We start from the raw sequence: 16,888 nt of genomic DNA on the forward strand, positions 1-16,888 counted from the left end.
TAAGGGATATGAATGCTGGTGGTATATATGGGATCCTGTAATCAATGACCTACAAATACTTCAAGATATAGATGTGTGGAACCAAATTATCCCAAAAAAGTAGACACTAATTATCTCTTCTACTGCAGCAGTGGTCATCAGAGACTCCATCACTGCTCAAAGCACTATCTTGGCACTCCCCATTCCATTTCATCACCGCACTCATCAGGGCCTGGCATGATATTAAACATTATAGAACACATTTGTCTACATGCCTCTCCACAACAAAATGTACAACTCAAGAACAAGATAAGAATTGCTCCTTTTGCATACTGACAAAATCATAATACAATAACAATGTTTGGCAATATACAATTTCAGTTTTTCTTTTTCCACTGTCTCGCTATTTCATTACGTACACACCTAAATACTTTCCAAGACAGAGTCTCGAGCTCTCAATCGCCCTCACTCAGCTTCCAAGGGCTGGGATCACAGGCCTGCATCACCACCACACTCAGTCATTGTTTCTTAACAGATATATTACTCTTGCTTTGTAAGAATCTCCATAACAATAGTACGCATGCGATGTATACAGCATGAAAAAAACAGGAATGTGGACACTTGTTTAAGAGGTGACTGGCTCGATGTAGAAGCACACAGAAGTCTTGGCAAGCGGTTTCTCACCACAGTGACTTCAATCAGAAGAAAAAAAAGTATATTTCTAGTTTTCAATGTTTAGGATAGCCTAAAAACCACTGAGGATCACCTTTGTATTAATATATAACCTTAAACCATTCAGTTCACCATCTAACAGACCAGTCAAGAACCAGTAGCTCCTGCTACAAAGCAAATCACACCCAAACTTTGCTCTTGAATGTCAAGGTGACTATAAAGTAAAGTCCGACATTCCCTGAACACAGATCTTTGGTCTTTACCCAATCAGAGATTAATCTATTAGCAACAGATTCCTACTTTCTGTGAGACTAAAAACCATTAACACTAAAGGACTCAGGCACTTCACGGGTGTACAGATGCACATTTATTACAGTTGACTTATGACTATCTGTTTCACAAAGTTCAGTGAATTAATTCCAGCTCATTACTTACCAGGTCAATAAGGCTTTCTTGTATTCTGTTTAGCGTTGTTCTTAATCGGCTACTACTGAGGCCAAGTCCTGTGGATTCCAGCTGAAAATACAGAAAACCACATTACGCAGCTCTGCAGGAACTGCTGCAGAAGACTGAAGTAGTGTGGAGCTTATTTACTCAGATACTTAGCTTCTGCGGGTTCCAGAATTTAAAATTTTAAAATGCCAACACATTTAAAAAAAAAAAAAAAAAAGTCTTATCTTAGCGCCCCCCCCCCCTCCCCCAACAACAAAGTCTCCATGGCCTTGAAGGTCACAGTAACATCTAATGACCCTGTGAATTATCAGGAAAAAATGGTGCAGCAGAACTTCTTTCTTACAAGTTAATATTCTTAGCAACAAAAGTTAAGATTTTGTTTCTGAAAGGTTCACTTTGGTACACATTATCTTTTATGTTAACATAGAAGCAAAAACAAAGTATTGCAATTTTTTCATACATGAATTAAAGAAAGTCTATTATAACTTGAAATAAAATCTTCTCTTAGGTCTATCAAATATTTCACAGCATTGAATTCTGTTCATTACAAAAAAAGTCAAAGCATTCACAGATGCCATCCCACAGTCCATAAATGAGAAAACTTAAATGTTGAAACATCAAGTTAGTCAGTCACTTGTATAATAACTCAACTGATGAAATTAAATTTAAGATAATAAATACATACAGGTACTTGGAAAAAAATTAAACCATCCTGTGACCCAAGAAACTGAAATGTTATTAGTAGTAAACTATAAAATACAATGTCATTAACGTAGGCATAGATATGATGAGTGTGTGATTATGTGAGCATATACAAACATGCACACATTTTTATTTTTACTTCCTCCCACCCAAACTAAAGCGGATGTGTGACACACTGTGCGAGTTGATTTATTTATACAGGCTTTATACACTTCATTAATTCATCTCTCCCCTTTTAAAATTTATATGAAACTATGTATCAGTCAGTGCAAGTGTGTGATATCCAATACTGTGATGATCTTTCAACCAACGCAATTAAGCTAAGGGAAAGAGTTCTCTCCCCGTGAAAACGCCACCACACGTTATGCACCTATCTCCTCCCACCCTTAACCCCTGACCTCCATGTATCACCATGGTTTGGTTTTCCTGAAAAGAATCAGAGTAAATTTTACTTTTGTAGACTTTTTAAACTTAGTATGCCTTTAAGACCCATCTGTGGTGTGAGAGTGTCGGCATTTTGCGTTGTTTAATTCTATCTGAGAGTCTAAACATGACACAATCTCTAACTGAACATCAGAACATCAGCTTGGGTTGTTGTATAGCACTACCATGAGAACTCCAATCTTTGACCATTACATCAATTTTCATTTTCTTTATTTATTTATTTTGGTTTTTCGAGACAGGGTTTCTCTGTGGTTTTGGAGCCTGTCCTGGAACTAACTCTTGTAGACCAGGCGAGTAAATGTCACATAATAAATATAATTCTATAAGTTACTGTCATGACAATTTCTAAATAAGCTATGAATTTTTCGCCCTACTAGGGAAGCATAAGAATTCCAGTTGCCCCATGCCATGAACTGAGCATCTTTCACTACTGCCCCATCCCTCATTAGTATGGTAAGTATGGGAGACGTAATTCTGAGGAAGGCACATGTACCAGTTAGCAAAACTAATTCACTTAATAAAGATCTGTGCTAAGGTTGTGAGCCAATATTAAAAAGTTATCTCAATTACTATGTAATAATTGCACATAGATCCAGGTTTAATAAAGAAGCCTGCATATTTTTCATTGTCAAAATATATCAAGGTTAAAAAGGCTGTTTCAATTTTTCCATCAAAGATGTGAACAAGATGCAATTATCATATCAAAGCTTAAAATTAATGTATAAACCATACATTCATACAGACATCTCATAAAAATTCTATATCTGATGAAAAATTCTCAATAGTTTCACCCAGTTTTATGGACTATAAAAACTTACACACACACAATTTAAGTATATATACAGAATAAAAAACTTCAAATTTGAGGAAATAAATACATTTGAAAAGAAATTTTTTTCCCTCCAAAAGTTGACTTACTGAATCATTCCGACCAAAAAAGGTATATACTGCATACAAGTAATAATCAAATAGCTGGGACATAAAATGGATAACATCAAAGGCGATTGGCTTAAGAATGTTCATCATCTGCATGTACTTCCCTGAAAAGAAAAGAGAACCCAAAGATTAATTAGGACAGAATTAAATTTTGTTACTATATAATTCTTGAAAGGCAATAAGAATGTCATATCAAAATTCAAATAGTGAAATACTGCATTTCTCGTCATGTGAGTTCATTTCTAGTAGCTGGCAGGAATTGAAGCAGTTCCAAAACCTACTGGAATGTCCTACAAGGCAGCACTCTGAACACTCCTACTGCCATGTTTCCCTACTAATTCTGATGGAACTCCTTCACTCTTCTGCAGAGCAGATGACACTGTATAAACACACAAGCCTTGTTCTAGATGCTTCTACTTAAAAAAAATTTTTTCAAAAATATTTAACTGCAATAAGGTAATATACAGCATACTTGAGAAAAACATTTGGTTGGTTTGTTTGAAAATCCCAGACACACAGCAAAAGTGAGGAAAGTGAGAAAGCTGAGCAAGGGAAAACTACAGGGAAAGCAATGCCATGCCCTGATGTGGAATTTCCCTCTGCATGCTATGATTACCATTAATAAATAAAGAAACCTCTTTGGACCTATAGCAGGGCAGAACTTAGGTAGGTGGGGAAAAGTAAGCCGTACGCTCAAAGGAAGATCGGAGGAGTCAAGGAGAAGTTATGGAGCCTTTGCTGGGGACAGACACCTGAAACGTTGCTGGTAAGGCCACGATCTCATGGTGATGCACAGATTAATGGTGATGGGTTAAATTAAGATGAAAGAGTTAGCCAATAAGGAGCTAGAGCTAATGGGACAAGCTGTGATTTAATTAATACAGTTTCTTTTTTTTTTACGTTTTAATTAAAATTTCTACCTGTCCCCGTTTCCCATTTCCCTCCCCCTCCTCCCAAATATTGCCCCCTCCCCCCACTACCCTTTCCCTATCCCCACTCTTCCTCTCCTCCCCCCACTCCATTCCCCTCACTCTCCATACTGAAGAGCAGTCCAAATTCCCTGCCCTGCGGGAAGACGAAGGTCTTCTATCTACGTCCAGGAAGGTGAGCGTCTAAACAGGCTAAGCTCCCACAAAGCCAGTTCATGTATTAGGATCGAAACCTAATGCCACTGTCCTTGGGTTCTCATCAGCCTTCATTGTCTGCCATGCTCAGAGAGTCCAGTTTCAACCCATGCTTATTCAGTCCCAGACCAGCTGGCCTTGGTGGGCTCACAATAGATCAGTTCCACTGTCACAGCGGGTGGGTGCACCCTTCGTGGTCCTGACTTCCTTGCTCATGTTCTCCCTCCTTCTGCTCCTCATTTATGATTATTTTGGCGCTAAGCAGCCGGGAACTAACTAGCACCCCCCCTTACTACAATGCCCTTCAACTTTAGCTCTGTGAAATCATATATCAAAAGCCAAGAACATTTATCATGTCACATACACAGAAGTTCAACACCCTCAAAGGGTTAATAATACATATTTCTTACTCTCTCCTTTGATAGAGTTCTATGTTCTCTTCTAAACATACATTGAGTTTCCCCTCACAATTAAGAGACGAATAACATTTACCAATTTATGTGAAGGAAAGTTTTAACTATCAAGTACACAACTCCAAGTCTCTAGTTATATTTCATTTCTAACAAGAAATATGTATACCCATGAGAAATGCTTTATCTATACTTCTTTTGTAGATATAAAATGTTAACCCAGACCATGTGTTGAATTTCAAAATAACTCAGGTCTTGGCTCAACTCCATGTAACCTGTAGCTAGCTATAAATTTAAATTGGCACTATTAAAGAGGACATGATTTAAAAACCCATCAAAAACCAAATCCACATATTAATTGAAGTGGAAGAAAAGAAAATGTTAGATATCAATGCCATTTCTTCAAAGCGAGAGAACATTACCTCAACTTTTATGCCATAAAGTTCTAAGAATCAGATGGTCAGGAAAAAATAATGCAAATATATCAAAGTAAAATAAGATCCATCAATCAATCTATTCTTATGCCTGTCTGCAACTCTTTTGTTTAAAAATAACTTTGCAATCATTTCATATATCCAGACCTTTCCCTAAAAGTCACATTTGAAAAATACCTGAAAGATTTGCTCCTTGAACATTCTGAAGTCGTTCTGCCAGCCTCTACTCAGGTACAAACACACAATTTCCTAAACCACAATTCATTTACAAGTAAAGCAGCATGACCCCAGGAAGGAAAAGTATAAAAACAGATTATTACTCCAGTCATTTAAAGAAAATCGTAGGTGATTCATTAGAAAATCAGGGTGCATACACATCTATAGTAAACAGCTTCTCTTCATTTCTACTAATACGAAGCATTGATCATATAATCTTAAGACACATAGGTGGGTAAAGCAATTTTAAATGTATGCCTAAAAAAAGCAAAAGAACTTTTTTACAATACTGAAAATGTAAAAAAAGCATTAATTCAACAAAACCCTTTTAAATACAACAACACATTGGGCCTTGTGTTAAAGTCTAAGAACCACACAGAGTCCCAGCTCTCCCATCTCAAAAGGCTGTAAGTGAAAGGGAGCATGAACCAGCAGTCCACCAGGGTGTTCCAGTGTCTAACAGGGAAAACTCTTGTCTTTCCAATTCAAGGGGCAGAGCAGGCCCCTTGTTTGGGTTCTTGTGGAGACTTACATATATCTTCAAATCTAATGAAATTAAAGCCTTTACAATTAATTAAGCCCATGTCTATGAAGAGAAGGGAGTAGAAAGTGAAAGAAAGTAGGTTTGAAGAAAGAAAAGAAATACAGACAGACATACGCACACAGTGATGGGGGATGGGAGAGAAAAAAAGTCTTAAAATATCAGAATGGGTTGGTAAATCTTTGCCACAAAGGACCAAGTGGCAGATATTTCACCTCTGCATACCACACAGTCTCTATGGCAACTGTACTGTGTCACTGGTCTTCCCTCTTTTTTATCTGCTTAATTTTGCTACTACAAAAGGGGGGGGGCAAGAAACAGTTGACAATGTATAAGCAAATGAGCATGTCTATATTCTAATAAAACTTTATTTATAAAACAAAAGTGGCCTACACGTGAGAGTTTGCCAATTCCTGTTTCAGAAAAAAAAGATGATGGATGGCCAAGGCTAGATTAATGGCTTCATGGTTAATAGTGAGCACTGCTCATATAAAGTGCCAGAGTTCAGTTCCAAAGACACATGTCAGTAGACTCAGAACCACCTGTAAGTCCAGCCCCAGAGAGAATCCAATCCTCTGTAGGCACTTGCACAAGCAAGAGCGCACACACACACACACACATAAAAAAATCTTAAAAATGACGGAAACAGGTTGATAGAAAACTTTAAGATGTAAAAAGTCACTCAGCCAGGCAGCAGCTACTGAGAATCAAGCTGGCACAAAAACTGAGAACAGGCTGAGACAACTGCGCTCGTCTATGTCCCCACCCACAATGCCCTCCTGGCGGGCAGTAGAGGAACAGGGTGCTAAGTTTAACGACCTAATAAAACCAATGCCCTTAAGATTTCTCACTTAAAAACAAAAAAATTAAAGTAAATAGCAGGTGATAATCTCTATAAATAAAAATAAACAAACACAAAGGCTAGAGAAACCAGGGGTTCTTCCTTAGCCTAAGAGGGTCCTGAAAACCAGACCCTTAAATGACTTTGACAGGGAAGGAAGGAAGGCAGGCAGGCAGGCAGGCATACAAAAAGAAAGAAAAAAAGAAATGTTAATTTTGACCACATATATTACATGGTTTTTAAATTCCCAAAAGGAAAGTAAAACCAAAAATGAAAATGATTGTTATGATTTTTAAAAACCAAAGGGACTGCACTCTGTAGACAGAGGCTTAAATCCACAGGGGAAATAACTATTTTAATGAATCTCTTTTTGATAAGGAAAACGTTATAGAGATATAGGGTATCAGGTCCTTGGTTCAATTCTACTACACACCACCGGAAGTTAAGAGACATGGCCTGTGTTGTTTTAACCTAAAACTCAAATGATGACTAAATCTGCCCCTCCCCCCTCCCCTTCATTCCATCTGAGGGACCTTACTGTGATTCTAGCCACTCTACCAAAGTGCCTGAAAGTAGATTAACACTCTCAGACGAGTGTAACCTTGAAAGTCAAAGAAAAATTACCCTGAGAAGGAACCCAATGGATAGATGTCCCAGCACATCCAGAGATCCTAAAAGACTTTAATTAAGACATGTGAGAAGCTCTGGCATCTCCTGGTTCTCTGCCGCAGTCTTAACACATGCCTAATTGTGTGACGTGGTGTATGTGATGTGTCTGCTCAAAGGGTTCCAACTTCAGTTCTCCTAACTGAACTCCTCTTTTGCCTTTTCTTCCCCTCATATCTCCATCCAGGCACCAGTCAACAACTTCCTTTGTTCCCTACACAGCTCATTATACAAACAGGACTAATGACTAACTTTCAGGGTCAACTAGACAGCCCCACTGGAGGGCACCCCAAATGCCACATCTGACAACCCCACCTGGCTTGAAGAAACAAGATAGATGGACCACCTAAATGTCAGCTAGGAAATCTTCAGAGGGGAGACTGGTAAGAACGGGCTAGAAACCGGACAGGCAGATTTGGTGAAGGGGTCCCCCAGAGCAGCAGTTCCATGGATGTTTTTGGTTCTCTGGGAAGGAAAGCCAGACGAGAGCTGTTTCCTTGTCTCCCCTAAATGAGGACCCTGCCTAGAGGCTCTTTGTCCATAGCTGGAATTGAAACCGAAACTGCAGTCTAGAATCGCATCCCTTCTGGTGGGCAGTGCTGGCACTGCATCTCCAGATTTTTCATGGTGGAAATAGGCTCTGTCTATCCGTAGTTATTTCAGTGTTACCTCTTCAAAAGGAAGCAGTAGTAGGCTTAATCAGGGCTCTACGGAGACCTGTAAGGGAAAACTTTCTCTAGCCTGAGTGGGGACCCAGTACTACACGCCACCAAAATATAGGAGTTAATCCAATCACTTGGCTAAGGGACCCACCCTGCAAGAAGGCAGGTTCACTTTAATCACTGCTAACCAGACAGAAGGGCAGTGAGTCTTTTACTAGGTGACTTCTCTTTCCTTGACCCCTGCATACGCCCCAGCACAGCCACTCCAGGACTACCACGAGGCTCTAGGACACCACCCACATTTCTGAACCCCATCTCAGAAAGAGGTAAGTTTTCCTTTTTTTCTCTCCTGTCTACCTTTTGGACTTTTTCACTCTTTCTCTAAAGTGCCTTTGCACTCCATGTGGCTGATTAACTGCCATATGAATGACATCTGTGTCTAACACAAACATCATGGCTCTTTCTCCATCTTAAGCTCCCAATTTGGGTTTATAATAAACCTATCTAAATTCAAGCAAGACAAGCAACCAGCTGAGCAACTGAACTTTGAAAATACTAAATTAAAAAAGCTAAGGCTTATGAAATGGATACAAGCACTAGATTACAATCTGCCTTGCCTCGGTCAGGGCTCTGTTTCCATAAAGCAAAGGCTGCCAGGAAGTCAGCTGAGTCCACTGTATCCTGCACAATGCTTAGAAGCACAGATTTTACTAAGTAGCAGTAACTAGGCCAAAACAAGTTCAAATTCACAAGGAAGATTCCCATGACAGCTGTCCAGACATTTAGACACAAATAGATAATCAAATACCACCAAGCACAGGAGGACAAAGGAAGTAACACTATAGAGAAACTGGTAACAGAGGAAATAAGAGTAGGTTATGTGGCCACAGAAGTTGAACAATAATCATGGAAATCATGGAGAATACAAGGAAAACCAGGGTGAATATAGAAGGGCTCTTAGGAAATACAAGTATAATTTTAAAAACAAATGAACAAAATGGACAAGAGAAGTCTCCCAGAAGGCACTGCAAATTGGTAACAAGGTGGGAGATTATTTAAGGGGAAAGTACGACTAAAGGACCAATTAAAGAGGCTAAGCACTAGTACAACAGTGGGAAACAGGAGTTCATCTACACAGGAACAAGAAGAACACTTGAAGTTCAAAGCTCCAAAGAAAACAAACTTTAGTTCTATTCACAGTTGAACTGTCATTCAAACAAAAGCAGAACACAGAAATTAACAGGAATGAAAAATATTTACCTCTCACATTTTTTTTTCTGAGAAATGACAAGACCAACTGACCAAGAGTGGTGTGGGAAGTCTTTCTGTAAACTGTTGCTTTTACTGGTTAATGAATAAAGCTGTTTCAGCCAGTGGCTTAGCAGAATCGAGCTAGGCAGGAAAACTAAACTGAATGCTGGGAGAAAGGAGGAGTCAGTGAGAAGCCATGTAGCCACCAACAGGAGACAGACACCTCCTTGGAAGTCCACTGGAACCTTGCTATTAAGCCACCACAGCTACATGGTAATACACAGATTAATGGAGATGGGTTAGTTTAGGATTTAAGAGCTAGTTAGAAATGCGCTTAAGCTATTGCCCAAACAGTATTGCAAATAATAGTTTCTGTGTGATTGTTTCGAGTCTGGGTGGCTGGGAACAAGCAAGCAGCCTCCATTAACAAATTGGTGCCCTTGGGTGCCAACTGTTGAGGGAGGTTGCTTGTTCATTTCTTAGCCACCCAGACTCACAACAGTCACATAGAAACCATATTATTTGTAAAACTGTTTGGCCAATAGTTTAAGCATATTGGTAGCTAGCTCTTATATCTTAATATAACCCATTTCTATTATTTTATATTTTACCATGAGGCTTGTGGACTACCAGCAAGGTTCTAACTACCGGCTCGTATCTTTCTCCTCCAGTGGCTCCATGGCGCTTCTCCCTGACTCTGCCTATTATCTATCTATCTATCTATCTATCTATCTATCTATCTATCTATCTATCTATCTGTGTGTATGTATGTATGTATGTATGTATGTATGTATGTTTTCCAACCTGGCTATATTCTGTTAAGCCATTGGCCAAAAAGCAGCTTCTTTATTAACCAATAAAAGCAACAAATACACAGAAGGACTTCCCATGCCATTTCCCCTTTTTTGTCTAAATGAAAAGGAATGTTTTAACTTTAATGTAGTAAAATTGCATATAACAAAACAGGTATCAAGCAAGAATTACAGTTACAATATTTATAGCTACTTTTTAAATCATAACTAAGGAAAACTATAACTATCTATTCAACTCTATCAAAGACTCCAGAAGGATAAATTACCTAAGTCAACAGAAAGTGCATTGTAAGCAATTTCCAAACCCCTAGAATTGACAGAGACATCTCGCTGCCTGGACAGTCACCCAAAGTTCTTCTGTAAGGTTGCGGGCACCCGTCTTCAGCCCTCAGGCACACAGTATCCAGCAGACTTTTCCATGAAGCAGAAAATCTGAAGATCCCTGTTCTGCCTTGTGATGGCAAAGTCCATCAGTTGTTTTCTTCTGTGGCCTGCAGAATGTCTGGCAGACTTTCATGAATCAGGAACACCTTTAGGCAAGTTCAGCAGTCATTTCTCTGTGGGTCCTGCATATTCAGTTCACAGAGCATAACATCAAACAGTCCAGGCAAGAGCAGTTTCTCGTCCAAATGGCTAACCAACTCCATGAGGAGCCTCTTTGATGCCCATCCTCTTGAAGTAGATTCGTGCTGCCAGGAGCAGATGTGTCTTTTTTTTTCATGAAAAGTTCTAAGTTCTTTTTTTTTTTTTTTTTTAATTCAGGCAGCTTATTTGTGACGGAAAAGTCCAAACTTAATGAAAGATTAAAATCAAGACTACCTTGACTTTAAAAAAGCTAGGGAACTAGTTCTGTTGGTAAAGAGCTTACTGTGTAAGGCTGCAGACCTGCATTTGATTCCTCTAACCCACATTTCCCACCCACTCCCCACCAAAAGCCTGCCTGTTGGTGCTTGCTTTCAATCCCAATGCTGGAGGGGGGAGGGAAAGAGAGGTGTATCGCTGGGGCTTCCTGTCCAGCCAGTCTAGTCCACGTGATGTGCTCCAGGTTAGCGTGAAAGCTTGTTTCATAAAAACAAGGTGAGCTAGTCAGTGGCGGCACAAGCCTTTAATCCCAGCACTTGGAAAGCAGAGGCAGGCAGATCTCTCGAATTCAAGGCCAGCCTGGTCTAGAGTGAGCTCCAGGATACACAGAGAAACCCTGTCTTAAAAATCCCAAAACAAACAAAAAACCAAGTTGGAGGGCTCCAGAGGAACTGACGTCTGAGGTTAGCTTCTTTTCCTCTCATACATATATGCGTCCAGACACTCCCAAGGCAACCCTTCAGAACAAAACAAGAACGAAGAAGAAGAAAAAAGACGAACCCCACAATGGACTAGACCTATCTTCTCTTGACATTGTCAGGACTTTTACCATTGTCTTACATTACTACGTCCTACATGCAAATGATGTTGCAGAATTAAATCTGTATAAATTCCTTTGTCAGTGAAGTTAAATTGACAAGAAATATGTAGATGCATTGGAATGCCACATTCTGTAGTCTTTGAAAGATCTGAAGAATATCTATCCATCTGAAATAACAAACATAACTACAAGCTTGACTATTAGAGATGACGCTCTATTAGCCTAAATTTAATTATGCATTACATTTTAAAATGAGCTACACAAATACAATACCTTAATCAAGAGCAGAAATAAATGTATACACACACACACACAAAATTGACCTTAAATTTGTATCAATAAGCCAAGATCCATACCAATGAAAATCTCTATAGCATATCCCCCTTTAAATGTAAACAAACATTATTTGGGAATTTGGGCATAGTTCTCTCCAAACTGCTTCCTGCTTTTTGTTGGGAGAAGTAATTTTAGGGGGTGTTTTTGGCAACCTTTTGGGGGATCTTGGTCTAACAAACCACATTAGTGGAAGGACTAAGGCTGCTTTGCCTTTTGACTCTGAAGAGTCCAACATGGTGGAGGCATGTTCACTACCTCTGAGACTATCAGGTGGGAGCCATCTTTACCACCTCAACTCTGGGAAGCAGCATATAAACCCTTTTTATCTGAGTAAAAGCTAAATCTGCCATGCTATGTGGCCTAGAAATATCTCTGTGTATGGTGGCAGGAATCCGTCCGCCATGTTCTCCTGCCTGTGCAATCCTCTGCACTGCTGGCAGGGTGCAATGAGGTACCTCCTGCTCTTTCTCAGGAGCTACAGTATGCAGTGTACTACTGTGAGATTTAATACCTCGAGAGAAGCAGAAAGTACAGCTCTGAACTCAGCACGCCAGCTTTAGAAAGTGTGGACATTGCTTCTGATAGCCACAGAACAGTTAGCTAACACAGCCCAGGTGAGCAGGAAAGGCCAGGCCATGCATTACAGGAAAGTCTTATGATCTCCTTTCTAGTCTGTGGTAACTTAATTCTGTCCATAAATGGGAATTAGTATCCATAATTTCTCCTCACCAAAGTGAAAAGCTTGTTGGCTTTAGGAAAGAAGAGCCTGGATTCTCCCACCTTCCAGGTGCATCTCACAGAGTCTCTGTGTTCTAAGTGTTTAAAAAAGATATTAAATAGAATTCACAAGACATCAAAACATTCACAGTTGATACACAGGTTATAAATCTCAGCTGTTGGTGTTATCTTAAGAAAATTATAATTATGATGAGTGCACTGAAGGGAGCATAGGATGCTGTATAATGGAATTCTAGTCCAATCTAAAGATAAGGAAAAGTTTCACAGAAACAATTAAAAGCTTTTCTTCACAACTCCAGACCTGGAGAAGAGACACAGGAGGACAGAAAAGAAACCAAATATCAGTCATGGACAGAACCTAAAATTAAGACACCTAAGTCATCTGCCTTGGCCAACTCATCAGTAAAAGACACAGAGAAGGATGTGGCTTCCTCCTGAATGACATAGCCAAGGAACACAAGATTTCCTCAAGCAATATCTATACCTCCCATGTGGAATAGGGAATACATAGGTGAAAGGAAACACCCAGGGTGGAGGGAATTCCTGGCACCACTGGGAAAAGGTTACCCTGAGAGACAAAATTTTCAACATTAAGGTTCTATAGATACTGGAGATCTACAAAAGTAAAATGTACTTGGCTGGGTGCTATACACAGATGCTGCAAAACCTGTTTTCTTTCTCATTGTTTGGAGCTTATAGTATAAAAGAGCATATGCAAAAATAAAATATAAGCTAAGATAATGTTCATTATCCTGCCACACTTACTTGAGAGGTCATCAGTGTGTGTGTGTGTGTGTGTGTGTGTGTGTGTATGAAGCATATGCAAAGGCAAAATGGAAAGGCTAATAAAAAAGGAAACAAAGAGAATACAACCTGGGCAATGTATTGGAAGAACTGGAGTAAAACTTAACAGGTCTATTACCTGTGTGTCTGGTAAGTTTTCATTCTGTTGCTGAAATATTCTAGCTAAGCCCATTATAGATCCAGTATCATTTCCTAGAGAGAGATACTAAAGACTGAGCTCTTGGCCAACCTCTTAATACACATGGCTATATATGGAGCTAGCAACTCTGAAAGTAATTTAAATTGTTTTAAAGCAAATTTATACATTATAATAACATGTATGAAATATCAGCATTAATGTTAATATTGTATACAATCTATAAAGAGATCATACATTTTTCCTTACACACCACATATGAAAATACTGCTTTCTAATTTAAAATAAGACTCATGTCTCCACAGGGTACTTCATGAGGTCTTTTTCAGTAGTTCCTGCCTACCTTTCAGTCCCATCTTCCCTAAACCACCATGCTCGCTAAACATACCATGTGCTGCACACACACATTCTTTCTATCCAGAAAGACTTTATCTACTTCCTCATCTGTGAGATATATTCAATTTTCAAAGCCCATCAGGATGTCTGCCCCATTCCCAATAAGCCAATTAGTCATTAAACAAAAGGGGAAACATTAATCATTCTTTCTCCCTATCTCTTCTCTGCATATTTATGGGGCTAAAATAACCCAAGTTTGCTGTTTGGTGTGTTATTTCCGATGTTGGTCTCCTTAAGAGCAAGGACCTCTCCATGACTCTTATATTCAGTAGGAGGCGGACAGACTGAAAGAAAGCAGAGAGGCTCAAAAGAAAAGTACGAAAGTTAAAATAGAAAAATGAGTTAGAGATATTAACAAGAGTTCAAAAATAGAAGTGTAGTTTAAACATAAGAAAAGATGTTTGAACGCAAACATGATTAAATCCATATCTGAATGAGATGTCATTTAGCCTATCAGACAGGCATCTCAATCTATATGATATGTGTTAGTGAGACTGAGAAACCAATCCTCCCAAACTGTTGGCAGCAGGGCAAACTAACAGAACCTCTGCAGTGGAATGGAGAATGTGTGCACTCTTTAATCCAGACAGGGGAAGCACTTAGGAAATGTGTTCTAAGGTCGTATTTTCACATAAGGGAATTTGCTGTGGCCCTGTTTATCACGTCCTGTCACATGAAACAACAAATGTTCAAGTCAGAGCGTGGAAAGCTAAGCTGCACGCGGCTACACGTCAGGAGTACGAAGAAGAGAGAATGGGACATGCTGCAATATGTCACACCAAAGATGCTTCAATGAAGCTTCATGAAATGGGAAATGGGGAAAAGACATGATAAAGAATACTATGCACAGTGTAAGGCGAGTCTTGAACCCAAAGTAAAACCAAGCAAATGAGGAGGCGCATAAGCACTTCCAAAGGAAAGCAGGAGAAGGTGGGGTGCTTTCTCCAAGGAAGGGGATCTGGACTTCAAAGGCTTTGCTTAACTTGGAGGCATTTTAATTTTAAGCCTCTTCCCCACATTATCTTTCAAATTAAAATCCTCAGTAGTAAAATGAATAAATAATGAAGCGAGTGAGAAAGAAAAGTATCAATGAAGGAACGATCTCTTCCCCTGTATGCACACCACAGTCACGCTCTGCCTCCGGATCCCTCAAACCAGTATATGTTGCTTTCAATTTAAGTGCAGAGGTCTGAGTGTATTTGTTGTCTTAAGCTCTGTAGTTATTAGAAATATGGCCTCTGCTAATGTATCTACTGTCCTTCAAACCTATCAACCATGTTCAAACAAAACCTGCCTCAAGGAGCAGACCCCTGAGTGCCAAAGCTAGTCCCCAGTGGGACAGATGGGCTCTCATGCCTTTCTGCTCACACAGGGTATCAGAGGGAAGTCTCCCAGCCTCTGAAATGGGGAGCCCCACTAACATTTTTCTCTTATTAACACAAGGAGAAGCACTACTTTTGCCATTCAGTCCTCAAGTATTCAGTAAAGACATTCCTTATCTCCCTACCTCCTAAGCCCCACCTCTTGCCTCTCACCCTCCACCCCCCTGCCCCTGCCTTGAGAGGCTCTCTTCAAATTCTACTTTATGTATATTCACAAACTGATGAGAAAGGCGCCGCCAGGGAGACAGAAAAGTCCACAGAGTGGAGGTGGGGGTGGGGCAATAAGAATAGGGATGCTTTCTAACAGACACAGAAGAATACAAGCCTTCTTCTAATTTCTACACTAACCAAGAAATTAAGAGCTGTATTTGGTGTTGGATTTAACAGAAGGAAACATGACAGCCTTGTTCATTTTGTTTTAATGTAGTAAAACATTCAGCCTAAGATATGACTCCTCTAGTCACTTGAAGAGGGTATGGTTTGAAAATAAAAGACCATTTATATGTGGCCAGCTACATTATTTTCATTACCTGTTTCCTCATTCCCTATCAGAGTATCAAGTATCCACATTTCTTGGCACTGCCCCCAGACACTTCATGTGGCTAAAGTCATTGATATGGCACAGCTGCTTCTAATTTAACACAGCAAAATCAGACAAACCATCTCAAGCAGTGTATCCAAAACATCAAGTACTTCTAAGTCCCATAAGGTTGAGAGAGATGACAAGGCTCTACAAGGTTCAGAGTATCTATCAGTGAAGATCACAGCAGTGGAGTGACAGGGCTGGGGGTGGAAAGCACCAGGAAAGGACAGCCAGAAAGCTACCTTCACGTAGCTGACCAGTGACGGCAGAAAAACTAGACCACAAAAAGCACAGGTAATGCTCTATCTTTTAGGGGCCTGATTCTAACACACAGAATTGAGAACTATTCTAATTGAACATGGGAAGGGATTCTTGGCAACGAGCTCAGTTTATCAGCAGAATAAGTATTCTGTGCCACAGTAGGCTTTGAGCAACTCTGAGCCATGAGACAAAAGCATGATAGTACCACATATTACAACACCACTGAAAGAAATCTCCTTGGGGGACTTACACCAGACGACCTCTTAGCACCCTTTCAATTCTGATTCTGCAAATTCTAAAGAGTTATTCATGCCTGTTCTGCTACCTCTCCTGGATAAAAGAAGAAAAGCTAATTATTCCGACAATAATTAGCCACAGAATAGCTTTTTCAATCTGTCTTTTCTTCTGGGGCTTGAAAATATATATCTTTTCTTCTCATTTCAATATGACTTTTGCATATTTTTCTCTAGAGAAAGTAGGACTAAAGCATTTTGTATATTTTATCATATTCACTGATGATGTTTAGAGGTTATCTTAGATAATAGAGCATTTCATGAAAGCTGAAGTTACTCAAACAAAGCAGTAGATAAAAGGCAACCTCACAAATAGAACGTAGAGCTCCTGCAGCCAGCTGCTAACATCCGTGCTTAGTGTGAGAAGCTCTCTTAACTTAGCTATCAAATGCATGGATCTATTTGTGAAATATA

The 16,888-nt window shown here is 39.6% G+C and overlaps 1 protein-coding gene across 1 annotated transcript in view; it reads right to left on the reverse strand.

Moving 5' to 3' along the window:
- Vps50 (VPS50 subunit of EARP/GARPII complex) overlaps positions 1-16,888 on the reverse strand; it is a 115,466-nt gene that overhangs the window by 16,864 nt on the left and 81,714 nt on the right. Inside the window, exons 21-22 of the mRNA XM_057784866.1 lie at positions 3,169-3,290; positions 1,087-1,167 (exon numbers count right to left, since the gene is read on the reverse strand). Coding sequence (XP_057640849.1) covers positions 1,087-1,167; positions 3,169-3,290 — 203 coding nt within the window. The remainder of the gene's footprint in view (positions 1-1,086; positions 1,168-3,168; positions 3,291-16,888) is intronic.

Source organism: Chionomys nivalis, chromosome 1 (assembly GCF_950005125.1).
Source record: "Chionomys nivalis chromosome 1, mChiNiv1.1, whole genome shotgun sequence".
NCBI lineage: Eukaryota > Metazoa > Chordata > Mammalia > Rodentia > Cricetidae > Chionomys > Chionomys nivalis.